General features: G+C 38.4%; 1 protein-coding gene across 1 annotated transcript in view; it reads right to left on the bottom strand.

The window, feature by feature from the left end:
• Positions 1–20952, bottom strand: part of LOC127622132 (syntaxin-binding protein 5-like) — a 124627-nt gene that overhangs the window by 78883 nt on the left and 24792 nt on the right. The window contains exon 3 of the mRNA XM_052096082.1: positions 144–225. Within this exon, the coding sequence (XP_051952042.1) occupies positions 144–225 (82 nt within the window). The remainder of the gene's footprint in view (positions 1–143; positions 226–20952) is intronic.

Below are 20952 nucleotides of genomic sequence, written 5' to 3'. Positions count from 1 at the left end.
GCTCGGGGTTAAGGGATCATCTAAACCTCTAGAGGCTTCATTATGGATTATTTAAACTGCCTCTCGGAGCTCAGGGAGAAATCGGCTCTTAGCATGGTGTTGAGTAGGACACAGAAAGAGAAACAAAAAAGAGAAAGGCTCACCTCATTTATGAGAAACTGTAGCTGGATGACGGCTGATCCACTCTCGTGCTGACAGTACCACTCCACACCGGGTCGGCCAAATCTGAAATATTTCTGAGTCAAAGAAACCAACTTAAGAACAGTGAGACTAGCAAGACTGTGGCAGTTTGGGTCACCATCCAACCTAAAAAACAAAACACATTCTAAAAACATGCCACTTAAAGGAAAAGTTCACTCAAAAATAAAATTTCTGTCATTATTTACACCCTGTCTACACCATAAGTTTTCATTGATATAACATGATGCGACGCAATGCAACGGCTTGAGGCTGTCTACACGGAAAGAGTCGAAGTGAATATTCTAAAATTATGCATAGACAGCACGGACCAATCAGCTGTGAGCTTAAGAAATAAAGTGGCTAGAGTAGATCTGCAGTGCATCAGCAATATAACAGGGCATTAGTTTACTGCCGGTGCTACGTGACGTGTAGCAATGGACATTTGGACATGGACATCACAGATAAGAATGGAAAAGTTATGCTTTTGACGTGACACAACGCTCACGTCCAGTGTAGGTAGGGTGTTACTTACCCTTGTGTTGTCCCAAACCTACATGACTTTCTTTCTTCCACAAAATGTGAATTTTTGAAGAATATCCTGGCCCTGGCCACTCAGATAATAAAAGTGAATAAGGACTGGAGCTGTCAAGCTCCAAAATGTCAAAAAGCACCATAAAATCATCATAAAAGTGGTCCATATGATCTAATGCCACTCTAATAAAGACAACAAGTCATGCAATAGCATTGTGTGAGGAAGACCGAAATAAGCCACTGTTCCGGTAAAATGTCATTGTTCATTCTCTGTGGACAACATACAAGTTAATTACCATAGCAATCTCTGGCATGAGTGCTGACAATGAAATCTGTCAGTCACTGTCAAATCTACTATCCGAATTTGGTAATGAAGGAGAACATCTCACTTCATGTATATTATCGTTTGAACAACATTTTCCAATGTCACACCTCCGGCTATCCATCCATCTAAAACTGAAAACCGCTTTTTTTAATCACTCCATATCAGCAGAATTTGACCCACAATTGATCTCTTGATTACAAAATCTCACAATGAGTCAATGAGAGGGATCGATTACAGATAATTAATAGAACCCTTTGCCACAAATAAGACATTTTGTTCCTCATGTATGCTCTGTTGACATTGCTCTATTCCCACAAATGTCTAAAGCAGGTATGTAAGTGGAGATGTGAAAAAAATAATACAATGCAGACTACAAAGTTCTTCTTATTAAAGGCTTAAAAATGTCTGATTATTAATTACATGGCACTGTGTGAGGGGCCGTGCTAAAAAAAACTAAATGCAGCGCAATGAATAGAACAGTCTCGAGATGCATATTTTTTACGTTTAATTTTGTTTTAACTTATCACAGTCTAAAAAACATGGCGCTCCTGCACGAGATGCTGATAAAACAGTGATGGTCAAAGACGTCCATCTAGTGTATGTTTACGTAGAAAAACTTTTGAAAAATATCACAGATGGACACAAAATATATATATATTTCAGTGTGAACAGCCTCAGTAAGTTGTTTCAAGGCTTGTTGGGTGAATTATTGGGGGGGGGGGGGTCTGTGTGTGTGTCTGTGTGTTTGTAATTTGATGATAACCCCCACCAGGAATTTGGGAACAGCACACGCTCATATTTCTACAGCAAAGAGAGAGAAACCGGGAAATGGAAATATTAAACAAGAGTGGTGAAGAGAAGGAGGGAAGTACAACTAAACTAAAACAGAATAAACAATTGATCGCTGGAGTTGGCAAAAAAACAAGGATGCACACAGGAGTAAACAAGAATGCACAAAAAATTTATGCATGAAGTTTTACTCTAGGGTGTATAACAAAAACATGAACCTGTCTGAGATTTGCATCAGAGTATTAAGAGAGGGACAGTGTTTGTTTATAGTTTAACACAAAGGACATAGAGAGTTGGAGAGTAAAGAAAAGAGGCATGACCAAGAGAGAAACAATACAGAAATTCAATATTTAATATCTGAAAATAAGGGGAAAAGATCTAGGAACTCAGCTACTGTCTAATACTAAAAGTCTGAGACTACACTGTAAATCTGGGATTTAAAATAGAATTTAACAAGGAAATAAACAGCAAGTTGTTGGACTTTTAATAAGTAAATTTAAACAATTGTAGGATGATGAATAGGGCTGTGTCAATACAATCAAATATCAATATATCACGATTTTTTCATGGCATTGTATCGATAATTTAGATTCCATGCATCGATATTTATATTAAACTATTTGTGTATTCATATCATCTAAACACAACAAAGTTGGCACACTGTTTCATCTAGATGAATTGAATGAGCTCACCAAGAGAAAATTCATTGAAATTGGAATTGAACTTGATTCATAATCGAATCAAAAAATAAAATCAAAGTATCACAACATATCGAATCATGACGTGTATTGCAATACCTATTGTATTGTGAGGTGCCAGGTGATTCCCAGCCCTAAGTTTAAACCAAGAAATTACATAAAATTATTACAGATTCTGCACTTTTTCCTAATCACTGATAAAAGAAGCAAATTTGTGACATTGACCATGTTACCACATTATATAAAAGTTCATATTTATTTGCTTCTCCTGAAGCACAAAAAATTTCAAACATCTCAAATCCTGCTCAGATGACATGGATCATCAATGCCCAACCTACATGCCAGCTTGAGCTCATGCTGTGATTAAAGCAAAAGGTAAACATGCCAAATAATAAGAAATACTAAAATTAATATTTATTTATTAACTTTTCACTCAAATTGTTTAGCTGGATTTGTTACCAAAAAATTACAAAATTAATAAAAAGAAAAATACAAAAATAGAAGCATTTTCACTAGTGATCTCAGACTTTTAGACTCTGTAATTAGCTGTAATTATAAATAACAATAAAAAAATACTCAGAAATAATAAACTCTCCGTTCTGATATCATCAGCATTTTCTGTTCATTTTTTTCATCAATATACAACCAATAAAAACACTATAATGACATGCATGCATCTAACTCCTTGCCAAAGAAACACACTGACTGTGTCTTACAAAATGATGCTACTTTGGCTGTATTCTAAAGCCGTAGAACTATAGTGGAATGCAGACAGAGCAGCCTTCATCTGTCACCTAAAAAATCCTGTTCACTCATTCAGTGGCTCATCTTGTCCATTCATCACAGACACTTTGGTGACAGGGATTGAAGATATTGCAGGAAATGGTGTGTGCCAATAAGGACCCTCCTCGAATCCTCATACATTCTCTAATACACCTATAGCCACCTGCTTTGGACATCAGAGCCCCATCATGTAATGACGAACTGCAAACGCAGCAGTCGACAGATATGGTGAGGTCAGGAGTAATTGGTGTGGGGCAAAAAAATCATGAAAAAAGGGAGACAGACAGGAAATTTGATGTTCCCACACTTTTGACTAATTAATTTCCATGACTTTTCTATGACAATAATTTGTGATTCAGGATGATTCGCTAATGCATCATTCTGACCAATTTGTGAACATTTTTAACTGATTCTTTAAAAAGAACTGACTCAAAAGAACAATTCACTCACAAATCAGACATCACTTTGGCTTGAGACCAAGTATTACAAGATTTTTAGCCAGGCCTGGAAAACACAATTGTAGAATTTCCTGATATTTCCCATGCTAATGCACAAAGAAGGCAAAGAGGGTCAGAGAAGGGTTATATCATTGCACGAATGACAGAACAGATTTCGCCTGGAAGTTATTTGTATTTTCTTTTTTTTTTTTTCAGAAACTATCTGCCATTACAAACATGTTGACCACAGGGCAAGTTAGAAGAAGAGAAAGCTAAAAGAACAAGATCTGGAAGAAAGGGTGGGAAAACAAAGGACACTTTGACCTCCACTCTCACTACACAATAAGCACAACACACAATCAAATCCTTGTGGACAGTTCATAGCTATAAAGCAAACCCCAACTAAATCTTTTCAAAAACAGGAATGAGCACCCTAAAATATTGTCATAAATTATTAGCAAGGCTAAATAATAAGGATGGACCAGTGTAAGAGAGTTTTGGGCCAGTTGTCGGGACTGTCCCTTGCCCTACTGAGCCAGTGCTGCATTGTCACAACATCTTAAATTTGTTGAGCATGTACATTTGTTTTTTTAAGCATTGTAAACATACACATTTGGTTTTCTGTGATGCATTGAACATACAAGTTTACATACACTTAGTTTGAAGTCATTAAAACTAATTTTTTAACCACTCCACAGATTTCATATTAGCAGTTTTGGCAAGTCGTTTAGGACATCTACTTTGTGCATGACACAAGTCATTTTTTCCAACAATTGTTTACAGACAGATTGTTTCACTTTTAATTGACTATATTACAATTCCAGTGGGTCAGAAGTTTACATACACTAGCTTGGAAAATTCTGATAGGCTAATTGGAGTCAATTGGAGGTGCACCTGGAGGTGATGTATATTAAAGGGGTCATGACATGTTTTTTTTTTATTGTATTATTATGTTCCCTTAGGTGCAATTATAGTATTAATATATTTTTTTTTAAGAAAAACTTTTAAAATCTAGTGATTTATGACCTTTTCCCACCCTGTTTCTCATCCTCTGATTCAAACAGTCTGTTTTGGGGGCGTTTCCATTTAAGACTTCAGTGTTAACGCCCACTGTTATGATTGGCTAACGTCAGTGCCTATGTATCAATTATTGACGCCCCCAGCCAGAACAATATGCAAGTAAACTAAGTAAAAACACTGTGATTATTCATAATGAATGAAATTGCGCTTTAAAAAGTAGTTTAAAGTTTAAAATAGATTACTTACAGTTTAGCGTCGTCGTTGTTCCCAGAATAGTCGGCACGGACTTATCTTTGAGCAACAGTTTTCTGGCAAAGCCAGCATCATATTGAGATTTGTTCTCAAAACAGTCATCCTTAAAATGTACAGAACAAGCGCTTAAGTTAACACTGCCGTGACTGGAACGTCACGCAAAAAATAAACTGCATCCATTTTTCCCTGACGTCTGGATCTTTCGGCTGCTTATTCAGAGGTTTTGTTTGACCACAGCCAGGAACAGCACATCTGTGTGGCATCGTAATTTTCCTGTGCACAAGTAGTCTCTGTCAGAGCTCGCTGTCCATCGACTGAACACTTGTGAAGCGCACGGCGATACTGAAATGAGCGTAGTTGTCTTGGCGCTGGAGGCGGTCATATGCAAACGCTGTTACGTCACTTCTAACCGACACGTCACTTCTAACCATGAATCCAGAACGAGCTGTATTTTGAGTTTGATTAAATAAATGATTCGTTTAGAATGGGGAGGACGTCTTAAAATATTAAACTTGCAGGACGTTTTAATGATACAAAGACCTCTTATATACCAAAAGATCAAGGCAAATTTGGTTTCTCATGTCATGACCCCTTTAAGGCCTACCTTCAAACTCAGTGCCTCTTTGCTTGAAATCATGGGAAAATCAAAAGTAATCAGCCAAGACCTCAGGAAAAAAAATAATCTGTGGAGCTTGTGGAGGAATTTCCAAATGCCTGCAGGTACCACGTTCATCTGTACAAACAATAGTACGCAAGTATAAACACCATGGTGCCACACAGCCATCATAGCGCTCAGGAAGGAGACGCGTTCTGTCTCCTAGAGATGAACTAAGTTTGGTGCGAAAAGTGCAAATCAATCCCAGAACAACTGCAAAGGACCTAGTGAAGATGCTGGATGAGGAAGGTAGACAAGTATCTAAATACACAGTAAAACAAGTCCTATATCGACATAACATTAAAGGCTTCTCAGCAAGGTAGAATCCACAACTCCAAAAGCGCAAAAAAAAAAAAAAGCTAGACTACAGTTTTCAAGGGCACATTGATACAAAATGGTCATAATGATCATCGCTATATTTGAAGGAAAAGGGTGAGGCTTGCAAGTTGAAGAACACCATTCCAACCATAAGGCATGGGGGTGGCAGCATCATGTTGTGGGGGTGCTTTGCTGCAGGAGGGACGGGTGCACTTCACAAGATAGATGGCATCATGAGGGAGTAAAATTATGTTGATTATATATCTCAAGTCATCAACCAGGAAGTTAAAGCTCAGACGCAAATGGGTCTTCCAAATGGACAATGACCCCAAGCATAAAATCAAAATGACTTGAGGACAACAAATTTAAGGTATTGGAGTGGCCATCACAAAGCCCTGACCTCAGTCCAATAGAAAAGGAGGCTTAAAAACCTGACTCAGTTACACCAGTTCTGTCTGGAGGAATGGTCCAAAATTCCAGCAACTAATTGTGAGAAGCTTGTGAAAGGCTACCAAAATCGTTTGACCCAAGTTAAACAATTTAAAGGCAATGCTACCAAATACTATCAAAGTGTATGTAAACTTCTGACTCACTGGGAATGTGATGAAAGAAATAAAAGCTAAAATAAAGAATTATCTCTAATATTATTCTGACATTTCACATTCTTAAAAAGTAGTGATCCTAACTGACCTAAGACAGGGAATGTTTTCTATGATTAAATGTCAAGAATTGTGAAAAACTGAGTTTAATGTATTCGGCTAAGGTGTATGTAAACTTCTGAATTCTGACAGTGTTCTTAAGGACAATTGATCTTGAATATAAGTATATTTTGTATTTACTGCACTCGCAAAATTATAACCAAGTGAAAAAATACACTTGTATACAAAATATACTTATATTTAAGATACATTCTCTTAAAGCAAGTCTAAATATCTTATATGTTGCTTCTCAAATAAATGTATTTAGTTTTTTAGACAATTTTAAAGAAGAGAAAAAACTTTGCAGTGAATTTCTTTACTGATTTTTTCCTGTTAATTCAGTGAATGTCATTTAGAAGTATTTTTAAAAGATGATTTTGTTCTCTTTATTGTTAGTAAGCACATATAATACAACCTTTAAAATCGGGCCACAAGCTGAATAATCGGATAAGAGCTATTGATTAATCTTTGCAATAATCGGTGAATAGTTGAATAATTATTCTAATAATCGTTAGATTAATTGATTATCAAAATAATCGTTAGTTGCAGCCCTAGACATGGATGACTGGGATTAAAAAAAAGTGGGTCGTAGTGGGCAAAAGGTTGAGAAACCCTGTATTAAACAACTTTCTCTTAATCCCTTAAACAGCGTAAGGAAATAGCCGTTCTCGTTTACATGACATTTCAGAATACCTTTCAGCAAAAATATTTAGCTAAGAATTATATTTATATATATATAGAGAGAGAGAGAGAGAGAGAGAGCGAGAGAGAGAGATTTTTTTCATTTTTTTATAAAAATGGCAGGAAAAACATTTACTGCTGTTTCTTCAATCACTGTCTGCATCAAAGACAGGAAGTAGTCAGAAGTAGGCTGAAGGAGGGACAGAAAAAAGTTGGAAGAAGAGAAAGAACACATCCTAGGTAAATAGTGACGTTTACGCTGCTCTGATATCAAAACTGTCCAGTCATACTTCAGTCTAACAGAGACAAGACAATAGAACAAACACAAAAATACATGAATATGCACACACATTTCCACAAAGCTAACATGCTATGGTGAGTTCAAATGATGCTTTCAACTTTTTTTTTACCTGCGAGTATAAATTACAAGCACACTCTCTCTCTCTCTTTATCCCTCTCTATATTTCTCAAGCTCCTACAAATGATTAATTTGTCTGTTATGCTTTCTAAATAAATAAACTACAAAGGCACATTTGATTTATTGGGGACCCAAACAATTAAAGTTGCAAGCACTGTGGCTGTCGCTGCAACAAAATACCTTTACCTTGAGCATGCTTCAGTGAGCGTACACTCTCAAACAAGCCACTCTGCAGATACACTTGACAAGAGGTGTGCTCTATTAAAACTTCCTCTACTCAGCAACAACACCATAATCAGCTAACATGCAACTCGGGATGATTAATTTTAATACACCTACTAATGTTTTGCTGTTTTTCCAGAGCTGCTCTGTCTTGGAAATTTGCATACATGGACATGATTTTTTATCCACAGTCCTGGCTTCCTTTCAAATGATTTCAGCTCTTTTTTGGGGCTGTATTTGTTGAGCCTTACAGCAATGCTTTTTGCTTGACATTTCAACAGTGCTGGAAAAGATACACACTATGTGGCATAGATGAACTGACCAGGTTACAGAGCTGATTTGCATAAAACTAGTGCTGTCAGTCGCTAATTTTTTTTAATCATGATTAATATCATAATTTTTTGCAGTTAATCGCGATTAATCTCAGATTTTGAAAGTGCTGGAATTTGGCATCTATACAGTATAAGTATTTGCTTGTCAAAATGCATTTATTTCCATCTTAGGAAACAAAACAAAACTATATGTAAGAATATGATGCTTTATTAACATTTTCCAAACAAAGCCATCCACAATAAATTGACTAAAATAGCACCAATTCGAGAAACATTAAACATTTCCCAAAGTCTAAGTGGGAGGTTGACTAATTGAAAGAACTCGTTTCCACATAGGTTGCATATTAATTACAATGGGCATTAAATCTCCTCCACAATATTATTCTGCCAGGTAGACTGTGGCTATTTGCTGCGTTCATGATTCATGATGAAATTTCGGCTCTATCATAGGAAGAGTATTACGACAGTACTGCCTATAGAATGTCAATGGGACTGCCGCGTTATGCTGTTTTATGCTAAGCTTGTAGGGTCATCTTGGGAAAAAGTGCTCTGGCGCTGTGTCCGTTTGTGAAGTGTGCATCAGTGCAATGACTCCGGAAGGACATATTACAAAAGTTCTGCCCTTCATATAAGTGTTTATGTCATATTAACGGAAAAATTACCACGTTAATCTTTTTACATTAATCTAGATGAAGATGAATGAGAAAAAATTACGTAAAATAATGCAATATATCACAATTGCACATCTCAATACATTAAACATTAAGAATCGCAATATTCATATTATCGTATTGAGATTGATTGATTGATTGATTGATTGATTGATTGATTGATTGGTTGGTTGGTTGGTTGGTTGGTTGGTTGGTTGGTTGGTTGGTTGGTTGATTGATTGATTGATTGATTTGATGTTTGTGTGCCAACTCATAAAAAAAGATTTAAACACTGGATGACTCAAATGAAACATAAAGTGCTTGGTGCATCATTATAACCCTCTCTCCCAGTAGGTGGGTGTGATTGATTCCTGGAGATTGGCCAGAGAGTATTAATGACCCTGTTCTTCAGGCTAAATTTAGATCTACTGTTCACCACTCACAGAGGATGATGTACACCCTCTAATCCACAAAAAATACAAGAGCCAAGAAGCTATAATGGCGAGAGCGAGCAGAGGAGAACGACAGAGGAAACAAAAAGAGATGGTAGATTCTCTGTTTATACTATATAAAGGGCTTTCTGCATTTTGTGTTTAGGAAACATGTCTGAAAAGAGTAATTATTTGTACTATTTTGTTTGGTGACACTAGTTGTGCAGAAATTACACCACCTTTAATTAACTAAATCACAAAAGGCCAATGGAAATTGGCGTGTGGAATTTGCATGCCACTCCCCCAGACATACGGGTATAAAAGGAGTGATGCTGCAAACACACATCAGGTATCGCACTGAGGAGCCGAGCCAAAGGCCCGGCCATTTCAGCGGTTGGTTCAGTGTTGTGGCAGGAGGGACACAACGTCTTGTTCCTTCCATCAGGGAATGGAGGTTACATCAATAACCGAGACGATCCCTATCTGTAACTCACTCAACGTTGTGTAGATGAGTTGACACTAGGGGTCCCAATGGAAAACGCCACAAGAGCTGAACAAAGTTACGCGGACTGACGGGCAGACCTCTGTGTGCCTCGTAGCCAGCGCAGCATGTCGTCGCATACTGGCATGCATGAAGCGGTCCCCAGCACCTAGGGAAATGGCTAACTGCTCAGAAGTATAAGGACTGGCTGGCCCAGCCGTGGCCTTCTCTCTATTGTTCTCCCCAAAAAGGAACAAAATCGTTCAGCTGGGGGACAAATATATGGTCCAAGCTGTGGGGGTGTCCCTCCAAAGAGGAGGAGACTGCGGAGACAACACCTGGCCCCGAAGGGGGGGGGTTTACCGATTAGGAGTGGAAGCACATCATGCAGAGTGGCGTCATGGTAGATCCTACCCAAGGGGGGAGGAGTTACTACAAACATGGCGACCAAGGACAGAGGGCCCTCTGCCCAAGGAAGACACGGTTTACCGGCAGGGAAAACATTTTGCGGAATATACATCACACGGGGTTGCCTATTGGGACAACCAGCACATGTGGAGCACTTACCTCAGTACGGGGGCCTGGTGACGCCCATACTGTTGTGGCAACGAGCCTCTCCGAAGACTCGACGGCCGCTAGCGATACACCCGGCCAGCTGACCCGAACTTACCTTTTTGTGTCACCTGATAACACACAGGACGAAACTGGCTCAACCCTGAGGTTATAGAACCTTGCAAAGGTGTTAGGTGTTGCCCAGCCCGCGGCTCTACAAATGTCTGCTAGAGAGGCGCCGTGGGACAATGCGAAGATTGCGCACCGGACACAGCAATCCCTGAAAGGGGTCGTGGGAACCTTGGGCACGTAGCCCGGTCGGGGTCTCAGGATGATGTGAGAGTAAGCCGGACTGAACTCTAGGCACAGTTCACTGACAGAGAACGCATGCAGGTCCCCTACCCTCTTGATGGAGTAGAGCGGAGAGAGCGCCTTTAGCTCTGCTGACTCAAGGGGCTCGAAGGGAGCTCGAAGGTGGAGGGGGACAGCCGACCTGCAAACTTTTCCTGCAGAAAGGAAAGCACTACCCAACTGCGCATCTCTGGGGGTCTTCACCTCGGGAAGAACACCACTGAGAAAACAGACACCAAGAAGCGAGAAGCATGAGGTCCGAGAACCAAATTCGGCAGGGCCAATAAGGGGCCACTAAGAGGACTTGCTCCCCGTCCTCCCTGACTTTGCACAATGTCTGTGCAAGTAGGCTCACAGGGGAAACAGTGAGGACATGAACCATCCACGAATGCTGACTCCACGTGGGTGGCACCCAGACATGAGAGGCAGCGATGCCATCAGACGGGGAAAGACATCCACCGCATCCAGGAAATAAACACAGACGGAAAGACATCTTGAAAAAGACGCTGTCCGCCTGCGCCACTCTTTTAGAGAAATATATACACTTTTGTGTGTTTTATATATATATATATATGTGTATATAGGAAGGTATATAAATATATATAAACAAAGTTATTCACTCCGTTAACTTTTTTCTCTGCTGCTGAAGCACCCAGGGGTGTGTGCTCAGCACAATGTAGTGTGCGAGGGGGAGAACTGCTGGAAAGTGCCATTGATCCAACAGCGTGTCGAGATGAATGGATGCAGAGGGATTCAGCTTGTGGCTTGCTCGCTCAGCTCCGAAGAATATATCTGATGTGTGTTTGCAGCATCACGCCAATTTCCATTGGTCTATTCTCAAGATCAGAGATGCCTGGGCTCCGCAGGAGCGACCCCTAGTGTCAACTCATCGACACAACGTCGAGTGAGTGGCAGATAGGGAACTCAAGTTAGCTCAATCACAGCTAAATCTAGGTCATACAGCTATAAGATTTGCCTTTTCTACATTTAAACAATACACTCATAGTATTATTCATAACTGTACTTTATTTTTAAGATGAATAGAAGACATAATCAAACTCTGAGAGAGAAAGCAGTGCACTGTATATTGTGAATGAAACAGGATATTGCTACCCATGGGGAGCAAGAAAAGACACTCTAAACTCCAAATCAATCAACATTTAAACCAAGGGTCGTCAACCTTTTTGACATGAAATGCCATTTTTTATTTTCCTGGTCAATGGCTGTTTTCCTTATAACATCACATGTTGTTCTGAAAGCAAAAAGAAACAAATGAAACGCGGAATGTAGGCTGTCATCCGCTCAGACTGACTGAAGCAAAGCGGGCACATTTACTCGCACAATTAACCGAACGTATAGCGCTGCCGGCTCGTGATGCGCAAATGGTTTGCATGTGCTGCATGAGTCTGTTGGGTGTACTACAGTCTCGTCACATTTGAACTTTTTGTTTAGCCTCCTATTCAGCTCATAAAACTTTGTGTGATCATGATGATTATATTGCACATTGGAATGCAGGTCCAGTACATTTCACATAAATAAAATAGTCTCCTCTCTTGCCGTTGCAGGCGTGCCAGTGATTACCCCTCCGCGTGCCAATGCCATAGGTTGCGACCCCTTGTTTAAACACTCATTGAGGCTGTGAACTGCATATGATGTTGTGTATGATACTGTAAGAGGAGTCTCAAATTCACAGCAGTCACTATGGCTGTTGAATAAATGTTTTTGATATAAGGTATCCTTCCTATTAAATTTCATGGGCCCATACAGTACAGATAAAGGCTACAGTAAGTAGTGATGGCAATACATTAGTTTAGCATACTTTAATCAAGTTTTTCTAGAAAATTAAGAAATTAAAAATATATATAAGCTCAGTCTTTTGAGCTAAATGTAAAGATCAGTGGAAAGAGGAATATGCAAGTAGAGGATATTGAGATAGAAAGAGATAGGCAGGAGTGGGAACAGAATGAATCGAAAAGCATTTTCACCCTGTTCAATAAATAATGTATGAGACTTACTAGGAGTCAGCATATGCATTTAGCTTTGTTAATATTTTACACTACCCAAATTCCAGTGTGCAGGCTATATTAGCCAAGTTTTTTAAAGTAACCAAACCCTGATAAAGTCTTGGTCACATTATTGTCCTAGAAATCAGTGAATTCAATTTAGGGCAAGGTGACATTGCAAAAATAAATCTCAATATTTACAGAAGTATTCAATATATATATCAATGTTATTGACACATTTGCTCTGAAAAAGTATTTGCTCTGAGTTTTGTTTTGTATTCTCAAACAGAGGAACCATCATTTCAATCTAACAACCATAGTTGCCAATTAGATGCAAGAAGTAAAATACAACAAAAATCTATTTAAAAAATAATCAAGGAATACTTTTTACACTGTTTTTACTAAATTAACACAAAGAAGGATTATATTTAATCATTTTCTTTTATATGCAACAACGTAACATTACATAGCAATATTGACCATTTAATACATTGAATATGCTAGACATGAACTTTTTTAGCTAAATAAAGCATCTCAGACTTAATGCTCTCATACTCATAAGTTGCAAGTAGGGCTGGGCGGTAAAACCATATCGATAATTATCACGATAAAGAAAATCCACGATACTGACGATAAGCTTTTGAGGAATTTTTTATATTTACTGCATGTCACTAAAACACAAGTAGTTCGGCTTTCTCAGGCTGCTTTCCACTGGGGCGGACGAAATCCGCCCAAAGGTGTTAACAGCGCTATGAGAGAACTTGTTCCACACCGCTGCCAATGCTATGATCCACCTTGCGAGCATGACGCTCTGCTTTCATAGGAATTAATTGAAAATGCTCTCAGCTTCGCTCACAATGTGCCAGTGGTAACGTAGGGTCAGCATGATGAACTTGCTAATGCTAGCTGCCTTGCTAATAATTAGGTTACGTCGGACACCGGATTGATTCCAGCCGCACCACAAGACTTCATGACAACTGTTGCACCCTCTCATCATCTCTAATGAAGAGCGCGACAGAACAACAGTGAAGTGGACAACAGCTCTGATCTTTCTGCCCTGTAATCTTGAATATTGTTCTCTAGCACCAAACATGCATCATTTATGCCCTGTCCCACTCCGCACGCGTCGCCTCTTTTCCCTGCATGTGTGTAGACATGAAGCGCCGCATGAGTAAACGTGGTTTCAAAGCACCCTTTAGACCATAACGTTTTCCCTTCTAAATGTATCTTTATTAATCAGCATGTTACGAGCCTTTAATAATAAACAAATCGATTTCTGTTCTAATTTAAAATGTATTAGATGTTTGGAATGGTCGATTTTCTCTCGGGACACCCCTGAACCCCCATTCAGCATCATTCCACAGTCACAAGGGCTTCTATGCCCCCATACTTGGGTATCTGAATCTAAAGAAATATAAAAAAGATATTTCATTTAATTTAAAAATATTCCAACAAATACTGGACTGCTGTCACTATGCTTCAGAACAAACAGATGATCTTTTAACATTCATTTTCAATTGATAAAATATAAAATATTTTTATATTTTGGTAAAAGATCCCACAGACCCCACTGCTTTGGCCATCTCTGGACCCCCTGTGCAGTTTTGTAGAGAGTATTTTGACTGTTTAAAATATTTTTTCTTCTTTTCTTCCGTCAACTTTGAAATAAAAAAAAGAAAGTGCAATGTGTAAATGTATATCGTGATAAATATCGATATCGAACAATATGAAAAATAACAATTTTGGCCATATCGCCCAGCACTAGTTGAAGACAAGGAAACATAACAAAAACAGTGAAATGAAACACTGTTATTGGTAAACATTAGAAATGAAAATGAATTCCCGTAAATATTAAGTATTTTGCACAGGCCTACTACATGTACACACACTTACAGACAAAATCTCACACTCTTTTGGCAGGACTGACTACTGTGACTTCAACAAGGTTGTGGTGCATTGCGCTTAGAATGAAGGTTGCTAATATTTTGTTTTTAATTTAACACATGGAGAATTAACTTCCATCAACCTCCATCACTATGTTTATTCCCCTGCGTTTCCTTATAACACTACAGCAAAATCAACCACTCCTTTACTATCTTATCTGTCCAAGGACACCGTACAGCACACATACACACAGTCAAGAATTCCAACACTGGAGCAATTCCCAGGGCCTATATTGTGCTGATAAGCCAGCCATTAAAAGCATGGAAAAGAAGGTGGGGGGGAAAGAGCAAAGAAGGTGAGTAAGGGAGACAGAGAGAGAGACAAATGGGGAGATGGTATAGATAGATGGAAACAGTGATTGAGGGTGGAAAAGGAAAGGGGATAAATTAAGAAAAGATAACAGGAGATGGAGAAGCAAGAAGAGTGTAAATGTCCTTATAGGTGCTGCAAAGGGAAAACAAACTCTGCTCTGGTTGCTGAGGATTTCAATGTTGCAGAGTTTTTAATTCCTTTCCTGAGAAGTTTGCCTCTCCAATTTCAGATTGGCCATCTCGAAAAACTATTAATTGCTTTTCAATTAGTGATAACATCATGTGAATTGCCTCAGCTGTGTCCGAAAACTGACACACAGGCAGCATTTTGTGCCTGAAGGTAACTTTAAGGAATCAGGTTTCAGACCATCCTACAAGGCACCATAACATCATGTAAAATGATTTAAAACAAATTCAAGAGATCTTTAGAGATCACCAAGTAAATATTTAGTGACTGCAATACTTATTTCCCAATAGAAATGGAATAGAAAGTTGAATATATTGACAACATTTATATTTCTAAATTAATGAACTTATTTTAGCCATTCCTCTTAACAGACAGGATATTAAACAGACATTGAATCGGATGTGCCTTGTTGCTTGTAAATGCAACATTTTCTAGATTTCGGATCTTAACCCTTACCTAACCTAACCTAAACCTAACCCTAACCCGCCTGTGGACAGCAGGCAACATATGAATATTATGCATATTATGTCCTCATGGTGGTGAGTAGAGCAAGACAGGAGAAGAAGCACAGGACTGACTGAAAATAGAAGCTGAGGGTGAGTGTGAGGAAATCAAGAATTAAAGGGATCATTAACCCAAAAAAATAATACTCATGACTAATACTCATAATCCCCATGTTGAGCACAAAAGGAAATGTTAAGCAGAATGTTAGCCTCAGTTACCATTCACTTTCCTTGTATGGAAAAAAGATGGCTTTAGTTAATGAAGTTGATGAAGACACAAAATGAAAACAAGCATTTTAATGTAAATTAAATGTAAGAGCAAAAGAGAGAGAGAGAAAAAACAAGAACCCATGTCACTTTTGAGTGCTTACAAATTGTTGCTGACCCCTCTCACCGAGCCTGAGGGTGAATCAAAAGCCAGAACAGCAGTGATGCAGTGCACTGACCCATAACACTTCAGTCTCTCTCGCCAGATTCTAGAAAATTCTGTCAAGGACAAAGGCTCAGTGTGAAGCCAGCAGCACTACTCAGCTCTTCCCTCTACCCATGAGTCAGCAAGCTGCTTGGACAAGTAACATCCTTCAACATAAACGAAGAAATGCCAACTTGCTGCACAACCCATTCTTTCTTTTATCCTGTTCCCTTTTTAACTGCTTCTCCTTTTGTTCTTTTCATTGAGAATCTGAAGAGGTTTCGTTGAGCACAAGAGAACTGAACAGTTTCGATTACCTTCAGAATTATCTCACAGGGGTAATTTTGACAGAAGTCCTACAGGACAATTTCTGCTCAGATTCCGACTAAAAAAGGAACATTCGTTTTTAGTGGCTGAGGAGGAGAGAAGATGGAAAAGGAGAGGGGAGCAGAATATTGCCCCAATCCATCACACTTTCCTCAACCAACTACTGTACTAATGCTCCATTATTTCTTTTTATATTAAGCTATAAAAAAGAAAAGACAAACTAAATAAAAAGAATACAACCAGCTGTAATGCTGTAAAGAATGAATCTGTAAATATGCTGCTGCTTGTTAGTTAAAATGCACTGAGCAGATGCCACAAAATATTTTTGTGCAATGTTTCAATCTTCGGTAAATGCGATCTCTTCATCTGCACCCCATTACTATGAATCTAAACTAGAAAGAGAAAACAAATTAGTTTCTTGCCTCTGGAAATGAACTGTTAGGCACAGGCACAGACAAGGGTGCTACAACTCGCCTGCAGCAGACAGGGGTTAAATACGTTTTTTCAAGGACACAACCATATCGCTCCAAGAAATTAGAAGAGTCCCAATGGGACAGGAATATTTCCATGGATAAGCAGTGAGATTTTACCACTGAACACCTCCAAAAACACATTCATAGGATCCTCTGTTCTGCTAACCCTCCTGATCAGTGGTTAAATTGGCTTTTGTAGGGAGGGGGAACCCTTATTTACCGTTTTTACACCAATGGGGCTCTTTTTCCAGTATTAATGTGTAAGGTAGGGTTGAGTAGTTATTCAAACAAAGACAAATACTTTACAATTCACTTATTTTATTATTATTTTTTATCTTGAATGTTAACAGGCAGGCAACGGATTTCACCCGCGTAAAATGTATGAAAGGAACATGTTTGAAAATATTGCAAGCCAGAGACGAATATGTAGCTAAATGTATTTTTTATTTGTACAATTTAGAAACATTGAAGTCCCTTCGCACCTGTATGTAAATGTAACTCTTGCAGTAATTATTTATCATATTCATGCAGCCTGTGTTATTCTGTTGAGTGTTGAAAACCATCGAGGAGAAACGCATCATGCCACATTTAGCATGTAAACGGGTAAAGAAAAAAAAAAAGAGTAAACTCGCCCGCTTTGCAAGAAACATTAAACGTTCAATAAAGTTTTTTTTTTATTATTAGTAAAACTGAATAACAAATTAACAGGGAAGTAGAGTTGGAAAAAAAATTATAATCTCCGCCTTTATTGAGTTTTGTAATGCCTGATAGAAAAGTATCTATCTTTGAGAGCAATATAATACTTTAGGCAATTGCAGAATAGTCCCATTAGTCACAGATACACTTCAGAAAATTGAGTATACAACTATTTCCGGGCTTAAAAGTTACAAAAACCAAATCAATGCAGAACATTGTATCTCAAAAGCATTACAATGTGGCCCCCCCCCATGCACTACTTAAAACCCGATGTGGCCCCTTTACCAAAATAGTTAAAAATATTAATAATTACACACATCACCTTTACAAATTTGTTTCAGAATTTTACAGTAAAAGTAACTGTTATATTTTGACAAAATATTTCAGTTTCAAATGAAATAATCTAAAGGTAAAATTTATTAGACATCAACAGTGGCAGTTTAAAGTTTCAAGATGTGTTTCAGCTAGTATTTATTTTTCATAAATACATTCATTTATTATTATTATTATTATTACTATTATTTAAGACTAGCACACTGACCTAACCATGGTAATGAGGAGCCTTTCCTTCTGTGTAATATGTGTATAAATATGAGGTAACAAATGGGATAATAATGGGCTCATGTACAGACAGGAGCAGTCTGGCGTCACTGTCGTGCACCTACAGTATATGCAAACTGTTAAAAATCAATATATTACTTTAGATGCTCACGCAGCTGATGTTATTCTTCATTTAGTAGTTCATTTAACATGTAAACTAACATGCTTTAGTTATATAACATGTTCTAGCTACATGCTATTTTTATATTCGATCGCTCTAGCCGTTAGCGGGATTCCATGGTAACGTCGCTGTCTTAGAATAGTGACAGTTTTCCCGTGATGGCTGTGGGCAGGGTGCTGAACAATGCATTTATGACGTCTGATAATTCCATGTAGCCTGGGTGTCTCTGTGTAGTCTTGCTAATTATTCAGTCTCATATGCCATGTATTTGCCAGGAGTCAGGAGATGAAAAATAATTTAAGTGGAATAACAATATTTGGTGCTGAAGGAGACGGAGCTGAGCTCTGGCAGGGTGTGTTGTGGACCTGAGGAGGCGGATTTAACCTCTGCTCCTGATGATACTCCTTCAAGTCACTTTTATGGCATTTCAGCCAACGCAAATTATAGTGAGTGACATTCATCTTGACCTTTATTGTGCTCGTCCTCTTGCCATATTGCATTAGACAGCATGTCTGCATTAGAGCTTTCGTGGGGTGGAACATATGGACACCGTTGTGTATAATAATATCATTACTATCTCTATCAGCACAAACCAACGGCCCACTAACACCTCATACACACACCACGTGAAGGACTAATGGAGATGGAAGAGATGAGGATGGGAAAATGAAAATGCTATGCAGTGTATATACTGAACAGATAGACAGCCACAGTAGATAGCTAGATAGAGCACAATATATCACAATTTTAAATCACAATGCAATAAATATTAAAGGTATAGTTCACCCAAAAATGAAAATTCTCTCATCATTTAATCGTGATGAGATGTGTTTGACATTGGCTGATCACAAATGAAGATTTAAAGAAGAATATCTCAGCCCTGTTGGTCAATATAATGCAAGTGAATAACCACCAGCATTTAAAGCTTCAAAAACCACATAAAGGCAGTATAAAAGTAATCCATAAGACTCTAGCGGTTAAATCCATGTCTTCTGAAGTGATATGATAGGTGTGGGTGAGAAACAGATCAATATTTAAGTCATTTTATCCTATAAATTATCCTCCCTGCCCAGTAGGTGGCGATATGTGTGAAGAATGCAAATTACCAAAAACATAAGAATGATTGTAAAAAATATTGTAAAATAATATTGATCTGTTTCTCTCCCACACTTATCAATCACTTCAAAAAACACAGATTAGTCCACTGGAGTCATATGGATTACTTTTATGCTACCTTTATGTGATTTCTGGAGATGGAAATGTCTGGTCACCATTCACTTGAATTTTATGAATTTACAGAGCTGAAATATTTTTCTAAAACTTTTAGTTTTTGTTCTGCTGAAGAACAAAGGTTATACACATCTGGGATAGCACGAGGGTGAGTAAATTATGACAGAATTTTCATATTTGGGGGAACTGTCCCTTTAAGAATCGCTATATTGTCATAATGAGATATATAGACGTACAGATGGACAGCAGATAGATAACTTCTTATTTTAAACTATATGTTATCTATATGTATTGTAAATGTTGAAGCCGCTGCATAGAAGTCAGAGTGGCTGGATTCTGCCCCATCTGTCAGAATGCATCCAGCAGCTTGGCATCAATGAAAACCTTATCCCAGTCTGCGTGGATGTGTGTATTGTGTAAATGCTGTTTGATGTCACATGAGCCCTGAGCTAAGGCTAACTGCCTGGAGAATGAGAGAGGAAGAGAGAGATGGGAGCACAACCCCCACCAGCATCCTCTGTCTATAATCTCCTTCCCCTCTCTCTCTCTCCCGCTCTCTCTCGCTCTCTCACTCTCTCTCTCTCTCTATCGCTCTTCCTATCGCTCTCTATTGGTGTTCACTGTCACTTCCTCCTGCTGTACATTTATCCTGCACTATTGAATACATGTGTAGCATGTCCCTTGTTTATGCTCTGACCTTCATTCTCAATGCATGTCCTCAAGGATATCAGCTACTTGACTCTATCTGATGCACACACATACACTCTCTTTTCTCCAAGGCAATGTGTTGGTTGGCTCTAAAAGAACTGCCACACCCCTTCAGTTTAGCCTTCCCAAAGCTCCTCCAGTCTTTGTCCATAAGCCTCGGCATGACGGTTTGATTGGTGATACAAAACACAGCTGTTTACTACACCCACAGGAGAGAGAAGGAATATGTGATCTTTTTTAATGATTCTGGAATCCATTTACCACCACATCCAATCAACAGTGGCACTGTTGTTTATGAGCTACATCAGCAAACATTACAACATGTGTTCTCACACCTTTTGACAAACAAATCGACTTTTACCATACATTTCCAGTCATACATGATTATTGGATAATGTATTTTTAAAAGACATTGAATAGATCTAACGTTTATGTGTTTGTCTGATACTTTTATTCAAAGCGACCTATGGTGCATTCAAGGTCGTTTTATTCCCTGGGAATAAAACCCATGTCCTTGGCATTGCTAGCACCAAACTCTAGTACCACAAGCAAATAAATATTCCAAGACAGAAATTGCACTCACAAAAGAGCAATTTCTAACTGATTAGATATTTTAGAGCTTTTTTAGACTTT

The sequence above is a fragment of the Xyrauchen texanus genome, chromosome 28 (assembly GCF_025860055.1).
Source record: "Xyrauchen texanus isolate HMW12.3.18 chromosome 28, RBS_HiC_50CHRs, whole genome shotgun sequence".
In the NCBI taxonomy this organism is placed as follows: domain Eukaryota; kingdom Metazoa; phylum Chordata; class Actinopteri; order Cypriniformes; family Catostomidae; genus Xyrauchen; species Xyrauchen texanus.
Note: the sequence above shows the minus strand (reverse complement) of the source record. Positions and strands in the feature narration are given on the sequence as shown.